We start from the raw sequence: 16,783 nt of genomic DNA, 5'->3' as shown, positions 1-16,783 counted from the left end.
TTGGAAGCAGAGACAGTTATAAAGAATATTATTAAAGGCAAGTGATAAAACTTGNCGCTGTCTCTCTCTCTGTCTCTCTCCTAGAAATAAATAAAACATTAAAAAAAATAAAAAAAATAAATTTAAAAAAAAGAAGAAATCCTCGTTATTTAAAAAAAAAGAAGAAATCCTCGTTCTTAAGAAGTACACATTCATTCATGTATTTAAGAAAAAAGGGCACAGTATCTCAACTTACTTTCAAATGGATCCCCCTAAAAACGGTTATGGATTCTTCTTACATACACACATATTATTTTAACTTTTTAAAAGTTTAAAAGTATACCAAAATAAAATCAGAACAAAAAAACCAAAGCCTAAGAATGACTGCCTGTGACTTTTTTGTCTTAAAGAAACGTCTGAGCCTCTGTACACAGTATCTTGTTAAAATGCCCTTCTCTTCACCTAGCCAACCTCTATCTACTCTTTATACAGCAGAAAGAGTGAAATTTTAAAATAATTTCTAATTATTCTCTAATGGTTTCCCCTCAAAATGTAAGCCTGGTCTCTGAGGGGGCCAAAATGTCCAAAAAACTCTACAACAAATGTTATAGATCTGTGCCGTCCAATATGGTAACCACTAGCCAAATGTAAGTAACTAATGAGCATTTGAAATGTAGCTAATACAAGTGATGAATTAAATCCTTACTTTAATTCAAAGAGTAACAAATAGGTAGTAACTACCTTATACCCTTCGTTATACAACAGCTCAGGTTTATTTTTTTTTTAGTACAATTGATTGTCAAATTGGCTTANTAAAGAGGCTGTCTTTTTTCTACTGGATACTCTTTCCTGCTTTGTCCAAGTTTAAGTGGCTAGACATTTGTGGGTCCAATTCTGGGTTCTGTATTCTCTTCCATTTGTCTATGTGTCTGTTTCTGCACCAATACCATACTGTCTTGATGATTACAGCTTTGTAGTAGAGGCTAAAGTCTGGGATAGCGATACCTCCTGTTTTGGTTTTCCTCTTCAATATTACTCTGGCTATTCGGGGTCCTTTGTGGTTCCATACAAATTTTAGGATTGTTTGTTCTAGCTTTGGGAAGAAGGTCAATTCAATTTTGATTGGGATTGTGCTGAATGTATAGACTGCTTTGGGTAGTACTGACGTTTTAACAATATTTATTCTTCCAATCCATGACCATGGAATGTTTTCCCATTTCTTTGTGTCTTCTTCAATTTCCTTAATAAGCTTTCTAATAGTTTCAGCATACAGATCCTTTACATCTTTGGTTAGGTTTATTCCTAGGTATTTTACGGTTCTTGTACAACTGTAAATGAGATCAGTTTCTTTTTTTCTCTTTCTGTTGCTTCACTACTGGTATATAAAAATGCAGCCAATTTCTGTCCACTGATTTTGTATCCTGCGATTTTGCTGAATTCACGTATCAGTTCTAGGATTCTTTTGGTGGAGTCTTTTGGGTTTTCCACATACAGTATCATGTCGACTGTGAGAAGTGAAAGTTTGACTTCTTTTTTGCCAATTCTAATGCTTTTTATTTCATTTTGTCNGTAGTAGAGGCTAAAGTCTGGGATAGCGATACCTCCTGTTTTGGTTTTCCTCTTCAATATTACTCTGGCTATTCGGGGTCCTTTGTGGTTCCATACAAATTTTAGGATTGTTTGTTCTAGCTTTGGGAAGAAGGTCAATTCAATTTTGATTGGGATTGTGCTGAATGTATAGACTGCTTTGGGTAGTACTGACGTTTTAACAATATTTATTCTTCCAATCCATGACCATGGAATGTTTTCCCATTTCTTTGTGTCTTCTTCAATTTCCTTAATAAGCTTTCTAATAGTTTCAGCATACAGATCCTTTACATCTTTGGTTAGGTTTATTCCTAGGTATTTTACGGTTCTTGTACAACTGTAAATGAGATCAGTTTCTTTTTTTCTCTTTCTGTTGCTTCACTACTGGTATATAAAAATGCAGCCAATTTCTGTCCACTGATTTTGTATCCTGCGATTTTGCTGAATTCACGTATCAGTTCTAGGATTCTTTTGGTGGAGTCTTTTGGGTTTTCCACATACAGTATCATGTCGACTGTGAGAAGTGAAAGTTTGACTTCTTTTTTGCCAATTCTAATGCTTTTTATTTCATTTTGTCGATTGCTGATGCTAGGACTTCCAACACTATGTTAAACAACAGTGGTGAGAGCAGACATCCCTACAACAGCCCAGGTTTAATTTTCCCTTGTTCCCTACTATGCTCTGGACTTCACTGGCCAACACACTCCTAATTGCCTATGCTAAAACTACATTGGCTTTCTGCTGTTCCTTAAGTTTATCAATCACATTCTGGCCTCAGTCATTATATTTACTGTTCTCTCAGCATGGAATGCAATTTCATGGTTCCCTCTCTCACTTCTCTCAGGTATCTGCTCAAATGGTATCTTATCAGTCTACATGCCCTATCCATGAGTGTTCTATCTCAAATTGCACGTATCACACTATGTCCCTTATCCTGCTTTATATACTGAATACTGAAGGAGTGAAATGTTATGATTTCTATTACTTACTTTTAAATAAAATACTTAAATAAAAATAGAATTTTATCTACTAGGAAAGTAGATGAATTAGTGACAAAATACTAATGTTCAGTCACCATACTGTACACTTGAAACTAAAATTACATAATACGTTAACTATATTGGAATTAAAATTTTTTAAAGATCAATATTAACTGTTCAATCTAGATGATAATTCCTCTATTCTTTATTTACTATTTCTTTATTATTCCAGTGCCTCTTTCTGTATGTATGAAAAAATGTCCCAATTGGGGGAAAAAAAAAGCCAAATGAAAAATGATCTAGAGCAAACTATTCCTTCCTTCACAAGCTTCATAAAACGAGAGTGAAATGCGATGTTGAGGTAAGTTTTGTTTTCTTGGTTTTAAGTCAGAACTCAAAAATACCTTTGTACATTTAAGAAATTAAACAGAGGGGCGCCTGGGTGGCTTAGTCGGTTAAGTGTCTGACTTTCGCTTAGGTCATGATCTCGCAGTTCGTGGGTTCGAGCCCCGCGTCGGGCTCTGTGCTGACTGCCAGCTCAGAGCCTGGAGCCTATTTCAGAGTCTGTGTCTCCCTCTCTCTCTCTGACCCTCCCCTGCTCACTCTGTCTCTCTCTCTCTCCTAGAAATAAATAAAAATATTTTAAAAAAAAATAAATACTAAATAAGAAATTAAACAGAAAGAGGGGATGAAGATAAAGTTAGAAACAACTAATGGAGCAAGGACCTGGAAGAGATGGAAATGACATCATAAGTTATCACAGTAAAGAAAAAGAAATACTATATTCTGAAAAGGGAAGAAAAGACATATAGCTAACTCTGAAACCTTCAAGTTACAGGAGGAGAAAAATCTTCAGGGAGTTTGAAAATGACGGCTGCTGAATTAACACGTTAAGTAATCTGAAGAGTTAGATATGGCAAAATGGGGATAGAATCTGGAAAAAAGTAGTAAAGTTTGAAATAACCGCCAGGAGAATGGGAGAATTAATCAAGGCCAACAAAAACATACTTGGAGTGGCAATGCAGATACAACTTATCGCCAGCAATCTGTTCATGGAGTTTTCTCCAACACTAGGCTACATGAATACAAGTACAAACCTCAGAGGAGCTATGCTTATTAAGACCAGGGGAAGGCTGTTAAACATCAGAATGGAGATCTTAAAGTGGAACAGAGACATCGCATGAGTAAGGGAATGAAAGAACTAGAGGGTCAGAGATTGATAACAGAATAACTAAAATTTCAGACATGGGATTATACTGGTGATAAATAAAATCTAAAAGAAGAATCAGTTATCCTGTAATATATAATTAAAGTAAAATATATTTTCTTTTTTGATTAGTGTGATTTAAATGTGGTTTTCCCAGGGCACCAGGATGGCTCAGTTGATTAAGTGTCTGACTCTTGGTTTCACTGGGGTCATGATCTCATAGTATTTCAAGGCTCGAGTCAGGTTCTGTACTAACAGTGCAGAGTCTGCTTGGGAATTCTCTCTCTCTCTATCAAATAAACTTAAAAAAATAAATAATGCTAAATTAAAATAAATAAATGTGGTTTCATGAAGAGCCTGACATTGACATGGCTCCTAAAGGCTTTTTTTTCAGTAACAGAATATGATAGCTTTTTAATCAATAGTGTCTCAACATGATGGTGTAACATGATTTAGAAATTTCACAGATAACTTATTAATAATAATAATGAAAGCTCATAAATTGTGGCTTGTTTTTGCAAGTTAGAGCTAATTTAAGTAACATAAGTCTCACTCATATTCTAATATACTTCCTGGGGTAGAAACATCTATGGGAGTTATGTCATATACATGAACATAATTTTATGCTGCAGCAGCGAAGCTACTGAGAATTGCTAGCATGTAGTATTGCTATCATTTTAAAGCATCTTGTACCATAGAAACTAGTGTCAGGAATGGTAATTATGATCTCCAGCTAAGATTTATTTAAATACTGGAAGCTAGAGAATTAAGAGCTGTCATTCTTAATACTTTTACCATAGTTCAAAAATTAATCTTTGTGATGGGGCACCTGGGTGGCTTAGTCGGTTAAGCGTCCGACTTTCTCTTAGTTCATGATCTCGCAGTTCATGGGTTCGAGCCCCGCATCGGGCTCTGTGCTGACTGCCATCTCAGAGCCTGGAGCCTATTTCAGAGTCTGTACCTCCCTTTCTCTCTGACCCTCCCCTGCTCGCACTGTCTCTCTCTCTCTCTCCTAGAAACAAAAAAAATATTAAAAAAAAAAATTAATCTTTGTGAGCCAAGACTGCTTACACCTTGAACTTCTATCAAATATGTATCAAGAACAGTTTCACTCAAAAATAATAAACAATACAACTTAAATTCTCAATCTATACCTCATACCTGTCTTATTGGCTAGGCTAATCCTGACTTAAGTGACACTTTGGGGTCGAGAGGAAAAGATCAGTGAAGTGGCTCACACCATAAAAGTGGTTTTCAGGGGCGCCTGGGTGGCTTAGTCGGTTAAGCGTCCGACTTTCGCTTGGNTCCCCCTCTCCCCCCCAAAAAAAAAAAAAAAAAAAAAAAAAAAAAAGTGGTTTTCAAAATAATAGTACACTCACATGTATAAACTCACCAGGTTTCTAATTCCAGTCAATGTGGAAAGGGAAAAGGGAGCTTTATAGGTAATACATAATGGTTCCAAGTACAGCTACTAACAGAAGTATGAAATTCCAACATTAAATTTATGTTATCCAAAACCATCAAACAAAACACTACACTTCTATAAACTGAGGAGGAAAACCACACTTATCACTGGACTCTTTTTGATGCTTCTCTTTAATTTCCTTTATGTTCCAACAAACCATAACTAAACACCAAAATAAAAAATACTTACTTTTTCATTTTTTTTGAGTTATATTTGACTTGGTAAGCTGACTGGATTAATTTGTCTGGACCACCATCAAACTGATGTGGAATGACCTTCTGAAAGTGCTAATAAGACACAATAAAAGAAAAATGTAAGAACTACTTAGTGCTGTTTACTGTTAACTAATTAACAGTCAAATCTAAAGATACTCAAGAAACCATGAACTGACTTACCTGTAACATTCCTTCCATGTCAAGTTGCATCAGTTCTGCCTGATTCATTTGAAGAAGCGCTAATCCTACTCGAAATACTATTTCTAAACCCTGTGGAAACACATTTCATAAAGTCAAACTTGTCTTATTCTTCCAATGACTAATAATCATTCAAAAAAAAAAATACTACGGTAAACATTTAGGGATCTAAACTAGAAACTGGCAAACAACTCTGCAAAAAATTCAGAAAGCAAGTATTTTAGACTTTGTGGGCCATGTGTCACTGTCACAAATACTCAACTCTGCCACTACAACCCGAAAGCAGACAGAAACAACACAACAAAAGGGCATGGCTATGTTCCAAGAAATCTTTTCATAAAAATAAGTGAAAAGACAGATTTGACTCTTGAACCAAAATGGCCAATACATAAATCAGTTTGCTGGCTCCAAACTAAACTAATTTAATTAGGTAATTTAAACTGATTATCCTAAGATGTAATTAACAACAATCAGCATTGGATTTAAGATGTTCTATTTCTTTTATTTATTTATTTTTAATTTAAGCACCCAAGGCAGGGCCTGAATTCATGATCCTGAGATCAAGAGTCACATGCTCTACAAGTTGAGCCAGCCAGCTGGCCAATTAAGAATTTATTACCACTTATCACCTAACCTTACCTCCTACCTTCTCACCCAAAATACAGAATAAAAGGAAGATTACTACATGACATGACAATTAAAAGGACTATCTGCAAAATATTCATGGAATAGAAGAAACTTAATTATGCTCATCACTTCTCTCTCGCTCTTTGGGTAACAAATGCACTGCAATAACATTAACTCTAAGGCAAATTTCAGCTTTCACCAATTCTCAGTGCATCAATCAGAAGGTGATACAGAGGTCTGATTAAGAGTGTGGACTTCAGGGGTGCCTGGGTGGCTTAGTCGGTTAAGCGTCCGACTTTCGCTTAGGTCATGATCTTGCGGTTCGTGGGTTCGAGCCCCGTGTCGGGCTCTGTGCTGACTGCCAGCTCAGAGCCTGGAGCCTGTTTCAGAGTCTGTGGCTCCCTCTCTCTCTGACCCTCTCCTGTTCACGCTGTCTCTCTCTATCCTAGAAATAAAATAAAAATATTAAAAAAAAAAAAAGAGTGTGGACTTCAGGGAGCATGGGTGGGTCAGTCAGTTGAGCATCTGACTCTTGATTTTGGCTCAGGTCATAATCCCAGGATCATGGGATCATGTCCTGTGTTGGGCTCCATGCTGAGCATGGTGCCTATTTAAGATTCTCTCTCTCTCAGGGGTGCCTGGGTGGCTCAGTTGGTTAATTAAGCATCCGACATCAGCTTGGGTCATTCGGTTTGTAGGTTCAAGCCTTACGTTAGGCTCTGTTAGTGCCAAGCCTTCTTGTGGTTCCCCCTCACTCTGTGCTTCCCCTGCTTGCACTCTCTTGGCTCTCTCATTCTCTCAAAATAAACAAACTTTTTTTTAATCTTAAGGTTACATTTAGTGTTATTTTTTTAAATAATTTATTGTCAAGTTGGTTTCCATATAACAATCAGTGCTCATCCCACCAAGTGCCCTCCTCCATGCCCACCACTCCCATCCCTCCTCCCCACTCCCATAAGCCCTGTTTGTTCTCAGCATTCAAGAGTCTCTTATGGTTTGGCTCCTTCCATCTCCCCAACTATTTTTCCCCTTCTTCTCCACCATGGTCCTCCATTAAGTTCCTCCTAATCCACCTATACGTGCAAACATATGGTATCTGTCCTTCTCTGCCTGACTTATTTTGCTCAGCATAACAACCTCAAGTTCCATCCATGTTGCTACAAATGGCCAGAACTTTAAAAAAAAGAATCTCTCTCCCCTTCTGCTCCTCTCCCCAATGCACTTGCACTATCTCTCTTAAAAAAACAAACAAACAAACAAACAAAAACACCAAAAGAGTGTGGGCTCCAAATTTTCACTGCCTCCATTTGAATACTACACCACTTAGGTGCTGTATCCATAGACAAGCTACTTAACTTTCCTCTAAGTCTCAGCTTCTTCATCTATCATTTATTAAATGGGGAAACTAACAAGTTCTTGGTAGGGTTTTTACAGGTTTAAAGGAGAGTATCCATGTAAGTAGTTTATGATGGGACACATGAGTGTCCTATATTGTTCTCCTCATTGCCCTCCTCTGATGATTAAACCAATGATTCCTTCGCTCAGCCTGCCCATCAGCTTACCTCAGACATAAAGATATCAAATATCCTTGTTGCAATTGGTAATGGAAAAGTTGTAAGAAAGATAGTCAGAAACCAGGATGATGCATACATAGAGGTATGAAAACTCTGAGACTGAAAATGTACAAAGAGCTCTGGAAGATGCTCCTAAAGAGAAGAAAATAATTAATTAAAACACAGTAGAACTGAGCATTTTAAACCAGATTATTGTGTGTATACTAGATGAGCCTATTTCAAACACAAAGATTAGATCAGGCATCATTTGGAAAAGTTAAGATGGAGAAATTGGTACATTCAGTAAAGTGGTAATTATGTGGGAAGGGAAGAAGGAGAAAAGGATGTGGAGTTAGAACTTAAGCTGTATCTAGAACATTTATTAATAAAAGTAACAATTAAAATAAAACTTCAATATCTGTTTAATCATGTTGGTGGGAACACGGCTGTCTGATATTTTCTGTACTCTTCCAGAGTAATAATTCCAAAATTATTTTGTAGTTGTAATAATTCCAAAAATAATTTTTTAAAGAAAAGAAATGCCACATTGAAATACTTTCTGGTGCTATCTACCATTGATCACCCATCCTTACCTTCCTACCTTCTCACCCAAAATACAGATGCTTCCTCAATTCTAGTAATTCAAAACATTAATGACACATTAACTGAAAATAAACCAAGAGAAATTAAGGTTGGTTAAAAACATTATTTCATTAAAAATTTATATAAGAATCATCTCAATTCCTACTTTGTCTTTTTCTTTAAAATGTGCAAACACTTTGCATATCCCTTTTTTCTCCACTACTCAAAGATAGAGATTTTAAAATTCCTGCAGGTAAGGCTGCAAGGGAAAAGCAGACTCATAAAAGGGCTCTCATGTCTGCTGAATCATTAACCTATATGCTTAAGTTCTGCATATTTATCTAATTGAAATTTAAGTAAATGAGAATACACCATTATATTACAGGACAATATAGTAAACTAAGCCATATGTGTATACACACACACATATACATATACATATATGTATGAATATAAATTAATTCTAGAAGAATAAAATATTTCAAAAATATTTTTCACTTGATTTTGATTCCTCTCCTCCCCTTCTCTACACCCTCACACAATCACTAGACTCTGAGTCTTAAACTAGCAACATAAAAGCATTATTTTAAGAAAAGATTATAGGCTAGCAAAAAAGGGAGATAAAAAGGGAAAGGCAGGAGAGAGGACTGAAAGAATCAGAAGAGACAAGTCTCAAAAGAAGTGAACTGATGTCAGTGTCAAAATGTCATAAGCTCCTGTGAGAGTAAAGTCCAAACAATAATAGGATACAATAAGGCATAACTCATGCATGTAGGCAATGTGGTTGTGATATATTTGGCACAAATGCCTCAAGTTTGAATATGAAAACTGCAGTCAAGTTCCAGACTGTGCCCCACCAGCAGATAGCATCTAACTGGTGTGTTAACCAACCAACAAATGATCATGGGATTAAAACACGGATTTTTCAATTGCTTTAACATTAAATTTGCTTAGTTGTCACTCAAACCAAGATAACAAAAATGTAAGGGCAGTATGCCTTTTTGTTAACAGTACAATTTTACCTGTATCATGCATTCAAACTGGTACATACATAAGCCCAATTCTGCCATACTTGGCTTAAAAAGTTCACGAAGTCTATAATCTTGCATTAATTTAACAAATACACAGAAAGCTTCTTCTTCAGGCATCTAAAAGAGAAGGGGAAAAAAGCAACACAGGTTAATGTTCTGTAATACACAAAAAAGCTAAATGCTATTTCAACTAAGAGCCCATCCAAGTATAAACAGTGTTTTGAGTGAAATGTGTTACAATGTTAAGAACAATAGACTAGGTATCAAAAGATTCTAATCTCCCATTCTCAGAATGAGAAGTTAAACAAATCTCACAGCCTCTGAGACTAATTGCCTCACTTGCCTAATTCATGAATTCAATCAACCAGTATTCATTCAGAGCCAGATACTTCTGTTCTCCTGGGTATATACCAGTGAGCAAAATAAACACTCTACCCTCATGGAACTTGAATCTTTTAGTTGGGGGAGATAGACAATATGTGTAATAAATCAATTAATATATGTCAGATGGTGATGAGTGCTATGAAACTAAAATAGAGTAGGGTCACAGGAAATGCTGGGGAGATACACTGCTATTTATACAGGCAGATCAGGCAAGTCCCTTGATAAGGGATCATTTGAGTAGAACACTGAAAAAAGTAAGGGACCAATTGAGGAAAGAACAGTCATGGGAGAGTAATACAAGGTCTTGAAGTAGAATCACATTTGGCATGCTCAAGGAACAGCAAAGAGACTACTAAATTAGGAGTAATTCTGTAAGTGGTGGTTGGGTTATGGAGGAGAAATACACAGAACCAAGTTACATCGAGTTTTAGAGGTCACTGTAAGTAAGGATGTGGACTTTTACCTTACAAGAGATGGGAAGACTTTCAGCAGTTCTAAGCAGAAATTATATGATAAAGTAAGTGTTTAAAAAAAACTTGTAAAATAAAATTTCAAAGAATCTTTAAGGGTTAAAGATATGTTTCACATTTTATGTGAAACTCACAAGAAAAATATTTTATGTGAAACTCATAAGAAAAACTGTATCAAATAAGATAATGAATATAAGAACTCTTTACAGAGCTACACAGATATTCAGAATATTTTCTAATTTTCTAATGCTCATTTATTCACATTATACTAATGTGTTTTAAAAGAAACCTTGGGAATCCTGGGTGGCTCAGTTGGTTAAGCATCCAGTCTCAGCTCAGATCATGGCTTGTGAGTTTGAGCTCCACACTGGGCTCTTTGCAGACAGCTCAGAGCATGGAGCCTGCTTCAAAGTCTATGTCTCCCTCTCTCTCTCCCCCTACCCCACTGGTGCACTCTCTGTCTCTCTCTCTCAAAAATAAACATTAAAAATTGTTTTAAATAAAAAATAAAAACAAATAATAAACAAATGAAACCTCAAAGGATCTCTAGGCATTTATTCTTCTTACTAACAACTGTTTCTAGTAACTTTTTTCCTGGCCTTAACACAGCTACGGACAGAAGTCAAGTGTTACTCTTAGTAAAATCCGTACTTCCTTCCTTCCTTCCTCCCTCCTAGCACGTATAACAACAATTCTGCCTTGAAGACCATCCTTATCAATTCCATAAGCCCTACAGCCCGACTGATTTATGTTAATCACTATAAACCCAACAACCTGGAACTCTCATCCCATGTGGTTCTACTGCTCCCCTAATTTAGCCCCATGTCCAGCCTTCCCTAAACCTTTTCCACAGCACTTTCTGTAACTCACAACCTGCCATCAACAAAATACACTACCTAGATCCTCAATCTCTTTACAAAATATTCTTTCAGTTTCTTCCTTTAACTGAAACTTGGCTCCATTAAGGTGGCTGTTTTCTCTACTATAGCACTGGAAAAAGCCAGGGAGTGGAGGTGATTGTCCCTTCTTGGACCTCACTGACTCATTGTCATTGCGTTAACTCCCCTTTCTCTCTGAAACAGTTAGTATGGATATTACCTACTATTTTTCTTTTTTGTACTATCTACAAACCTCTAGGTCACCCACCCAAACCTTACTCATTTTCATGAGGATTAGTTCCCTGGCCTGGCAGATCTTAGCCTTCCTTTCTTCCAGTGAGCTTAGCTTAGGCTCTAGAGCCACGGTGTTTATGGTTCAAATTCCACTTAACTACATGACCTTAAGCAAATTACTTAATCTCTGTTGCTAAGTTTCAACATCTGTCAAATGGGTAAAGTAAGAGCACTTATTTCATAGGACTGCAATGAAGATGAATACACAGAGTATTTACAGTTATATGACCTCGCAAGCCTATCACTCATTGATATCACATTACCTTTTTTCTGTTCCCAATTCTCGTGTGCTCTTTGCTGCCTACATCCTGTTGTATTTATTCAATCACTTAAATCTACAATTATTTTTGCCTTTCTCTCTCAGTAATAATTCCAACTGTAAGACACTACCCCTGGATAAATTTAACTCTGTAAATTTATTGAGCCAGAAGAAAGTAGCTGGGTAAAAACAAAAACTTAACCATGCTGGCTGGTTTCACTTTGAATTCAGGACCACTAGTGTCAGTGGATCTTTTGTGTTTCTGGTATACTTTACTTTCCTAATTTAATCATTCTCAGCCTCCCAGGCCACCATTTCAATCTTTCTTCTCTGTCCTCAAGCTTTCATAACCTCCTTCCCACTAAAACCTTATTTGGCATTTTTTAAAAATTAGAAGCAATAAAAAGAGAGTTTTCCCATTCTCACACTACCACAAATATCATCCTACCTCCATCTGCACCCATTTTATAGCATCTTGTCTCTCTTCAATTGACCTGAACCTTTATCCCGATTCTGTTCTCCTATTTCCAACTGCCCACTTACATTTACACTTGGATATCTGACAGACACCTCAAATCACTCATTTCCTACTCTGCCATTACCTGCCCTAACTTCCACTCAAAATCCGCATGTGTCATCACTGTCTCCTTTCCTGTTTCCTCCACATCCAATCTCTCAGTAACTCCTGATGACTCTATATTCAAATTATTTCAAGAACCAACCACTTCTGACCATAAACACCTAGTTCGGACCACAATCAAAAGAGTAGTCCATTGTTTGGACAACTCATGGGTCACTCTGCTGCCTCCTCGGGCTTCCTTCCCAATAGTGTATTCCCCATAACAGTATGGAGCTGCCAGAGTGATCCTTTCAAAGCATGAATTAAACCATTTCACTCCTCACTCCACTGCTCAAAACACTCTAGTGGCTTCCCATATCTTAAGTAAAAGCCAAAATCCTTACAAGGTCCTACATGACATGACCACTGACGACTTCTCTTATCTCTTCTCCCACCACTACCTTCCCCTTTCCATTCCACCTTTACCATCCCTCATTCCAGTCACAGTGGGAATGAATAAACTTTTTGTCTTTTAAGAATTTCTTCTCAGGGCACCTGGGTGTCTCAGTTGGTTAAGCCTTTGACTTTGGCTCAGGTCATGATCTCATGATTTGTGGGCTGGAGCCCCATGTCAGGGTCTGTGCTGACAGCTAAGAGCCTGGAGCCTGCTTCAGATTGAGTGTTTTCCTCTCTCTCTGTCCCTCCCCCACTCACGCTCTGTCTCTGTCTCTCTCAAAAATAAAATAAACATTTAAAAAAAAGCATTTCTTCTCTTCTGAAATATCAAAAGTTTCACTCCGTCCCTCCTCTGCAAAAGCATGAATATGGGAAATGTCAATATTTTTTTAAGTTTAAAGTAACCGAATAAAAGACCAAAGTGGGGGGGAAATCACTGGGTCCTTCTCAAAAAGATTGAAAACAATGCTTTCAAAATGAAAAAGTGTGACACTGAGTAAAATATAAATATGAAGAACAATCACCCAGTTGTTTCATAGCCGCTCCTTTCTATTAGAAATCTGTGCACTTGAATCTTGGAGCAATTGCACAGCTACATACATACCTTTTCTGTGACATGGACTCAATAAGAATCCATGCCTTTTGCAAAAGTCTAATGGGGACATTATCTACCTAATTTTGTAGGAGTATTAAGATACACACAAAAGATATCCAGCACTTTTAGCTATTTTAAAACAACATGTACTAATTAAGCTAATTTTACAAAATTTTGTCCCAAACTCTGAGTTACAGTTGCCAAGCTAACATGTGGGAGGCAATATAGCATAAAGTATAACAGAATAAGCTTTAGAAACAAAGAGATGGGCCATTGAATCTGGCCACACTACATTTTCTAGCTTATGGCCTTGGGCTAGAAAATTATTGTTATGGTAATATATTAGCTGCCATTGATAATAATAGGCAAGTAAATTAATCAATAAATTAAAGTATCACTACCATCACTGCCTATAGAGTCTTGGAGGAAAACGTGGTGGCCCCTTGGGATTCCTATAGTGCTAGGTCTACTGATAAGAGATTCGTAACTCAAGTAAGGAAAAACTGCTCTTTAAACACTCAACAGAAATGACTACTGAAAGGTTATTTTGGAACTAATATGAAAGCAAAAGGAATAGAATTATGAAAAAAAATCTCTGGATTTATAGTAGGAATGCTGGAGTTCAATAGTAAAAAGCCTACCAATATTAATCAATTACAAATTAGGAAAAATCACTACTGTGCAAAACCTCAAAATTAACCAAACTAGTTTTGTTTTTATTATTTACAATCTAATGTCACCTAGATATGGACAATTATCATGTAACAACTGGTAATAGTTCCTGTATTATAAAAGTAAATATCAGTCACTCTTATAAACCAGTTTCTCTGACATCAGGTTTTCACTACTCTGAAAAGTAGTGTGTATATATTCCTGAGAGTTACAAAGCTTTAAAATTTGGGCATAACTGTTGGGAATTGAAGCAAAGCATGGGGCAAAAACAGTTTCAGATTCCTACTCTGTTTTTATCTACCAAGAAAAATCATCTTGGGCAAGTCATTGAATTTTTATTGCATGTCTACTATGTGCCGAACACCACACTAGGTTTTTACGTATATTATCTCATCTAACTCTCACAATGAATCTGAAAGTAGACAGTATTACTAATTAAGGCTCAGAGTCAGATTAAATGATCTAACCCACATTCAAAGAACTCAGTGTAGCACCAAGATGGAAAAACCATCTTATATATATGACTCAAATCAAGCTATCTCCAAAGTTTGTCTTCAGACTACATTTTAGTCTGAGAATATAGAGTGGACTTGAAAAAAAATTCAACGAAAGAGAAAACATTTGTCATTTCCCTTCTAAGATATCAACTAATGATCTTGTCCTTGACTCCTGAAAACATCCTATCCAAGCCCATTCCATAATGAGTCACTATCAATAGAAATATAAGTTATGTCCCTGGAACAGTAAAAATAAGGATCTCTATTTTCGAGCCTATAACAAGACAGACATAATAAGCCCTTAACTCTGTGACAACCAAAATTTCTTTGTGAATTTGCAAAGATGTACAACATAAATAAGATTTTTATACCAACACTTTAGTCATGTCCTCCTTAGCTGGGAAAACATTAGTCTTTATTAAATATTGACATAAAAGTTAATATTTAAAAGTAGAGACAGGCTTTAGTAGAATATTATGGCTCAAACGTAGATACCAAAAAGTTGAAATTTTGTTAGTGGCAGGATATTCTTGTATATGTTATTTTCAAAACTTTTAATATTTTAAAGTGAAAATTATCCCTATTTAAATTACGCCTAAAGAAAAATAGCCAATATCAAATGTTTAATAAAAATAAGAATGATTCTTTAATTCTCCAATTCAACTTCAATAAAGAACTTAGAAACTTAATACCTGTACTAACTTACCTGCATAAGCAACAATCCAACTATAAAAGCACTTCCTTGACAGTAACCAACCTCACGATCCACTAAAGAATATGCCTAAAAAGTAAAAAATGTTCAAAATACTTTAACATGATGTATTATATCTTCCTTCTCTAAAAACCTAAAAATAGTAAGATGATGGAGTAAAGACTATTTATGTTTTAGAAAAGCTTCTGCTTGCTTGTTGTACATGTTATCCTATTAGTGTTCAAAAAGTAGGTGATTTATTACATAAGATTTTCTTTTGACAGTTTCCCAGTTAGAAATCAACAACACCTAAGGACAAGAAAATAAAGGAACTTATACTTAGTGAAGTAACAAAGCTTTAAAAATGTTCATCTGATAAAGATAAAAACAGTAAGGCTAAGGTAAAGCACTAGAAAAAACTGAAATGGTTTAAGAATAAATTAATATTTCACAGAGGTAGTTGAAAGGAAAAAGAACTATGTGAAGAAAAAAGGCAATATTGAAAAAAAATTACAATAGCACACACTTTGAAGAGCTAAGAGTTCTTAACAGTGCTGGCCATACATAGTAGGCAGAAAACTGGTCCTACATTGTGAAACTCACATAAGATAAATCACCCATTTTCATAAAGGATATTTCTATGGTATAGTGATGAATAAACTATTTGATTTTAACCAATACCAAGCGATATGATGAATTTTCTAAGTTCTGCAAACTAGACAGCCAAATTTTTGTCAAAGCAACTGATTACTGTATAATTTCAACCTTCAAAGAATTCATTTTAAAAAATGAATAAATAGAACTTACCTTCATTACATTAAATAAAACCTCCTGTCCAAGGCTGTCTTTTTCCTTAAAGAAATTGTGTTCAGGATAAGTTCTAGCAATGTCCCTACGGATCAATTTTTCACAAGGTGAGGTCATTTTCAGGAGTTCTGAATACTGATCCTTAATTGGCATACTTTGTGCACTGCATAAAAGTTGCCAAACTATTGCTCTAAAATGGTGAGGTATCCCTTTACGAACAAGCTCCTAAAAATAAAAATAAAAGTAAAATAAAATTTTAGTAATGAATGATTGAAGTCTCCTACCTTAAAAGCCAAAGAAGACTTATTGAGGGTTGGAATGGAGTGGAACACTTCACCAAATTTATAATTTACAAAGCTACTCTTAAATACTTTTAACCAAGGCTAAGGCTTAGACCTTGGGCATGTCTTATTCTGGTCAGGGGGGCTACAATGCCATGTATAATGCCTCTTGACATTTCTCCCACAGTATGGCCTCTAAAGCTATTAAGGAACTGAGAACCTGCAGAGCTGTGAATGAAAGCACTGTAACCATTATTTTTCAAAGGTATGTTTTAGGCCAAAAAAGGTAAAACAGTGATAGCTCAAAGACACAGGAGGTTAATACTTCATTCCTGAATATATAAAATGAGAGAATTTCTAAAATAATTTCCAGCTATATATTTCTACAATTAGGAGACATCTGTAACAACTGTTATCTACAATTCAAAACTTCTTATGGACACAAAAAAATGAAAACATTTATATGTTTTAATAAAGAGCAGGGCTTTTTATTACAGCATTTAGAAAGTACTAGAA

At 35.9% G+C, this 16,783-nt stretch overlaps 1 protein-coding gene across 6 annotated transcripts in view; it reads right to left on the bottom strand.

The window, feature by feature from the left end:
- EVI5 (ecotropic viral integration site 5) overlaps positions 1 to 16,783 on the bottom strand; it is a 208,024-nt gene that overhangs the window by 135,192 nt on the left and 56,049 nt on the right. For all 6 annotated transcript variants that reach the window (XM_077746019.1, XM_077746021.1, XM_077746022.1 and 3 more), the window contains exons 4-9: positions 15,987 to 16,211; positions 15,195 to 15,269; positions 9,416 to 9,541; positions 7,821 to 7,964; positions 5,614 to 5,703; positions 5,408 to 5,505 (exon numbers count right to left, since the gene is read on the bottom strand). In XM_077746019.1, the coding sequence (XP_077602145.1) occupies positions 5,408 to 5,505; positions 5,614 to 5,703; positions 7,821 to 7,964; positions 9,416 to 9,541; positions 15,195 to 15,269; positions 15,987 to 16,211 (758 nt within the window). The remainder of the gene's footprint in view (positions 1 to 5,407; positions 5,506 to 5,613; positions 5,704 to 7,820; positions 7,965 to 9,415; positions 9,542 to 15,194; positions 15,270 to 15,986; positions 16,212 to 16,783) is intronic.

The sequence above is a fragment of the Crocuta crocuta genome, unplaced genomic scaffold (genome assembly GCF_008692635.1).
Source record: "Crocuta crocuta isolate KB4526 unplaced genomic scaffold, BGI_CrCroc_1.0 scaffold48, whole genome shotgun sequence".
Lineage (NCBI taxonomy): Eukaryota > Metazoa > Chordata > Mammalia > Carnivora > Hyaenidae > Crocuta > Crocuta crocuta.
This window is presented reverse-complemented; position numbering and strand designations above follow the sequence as displayed.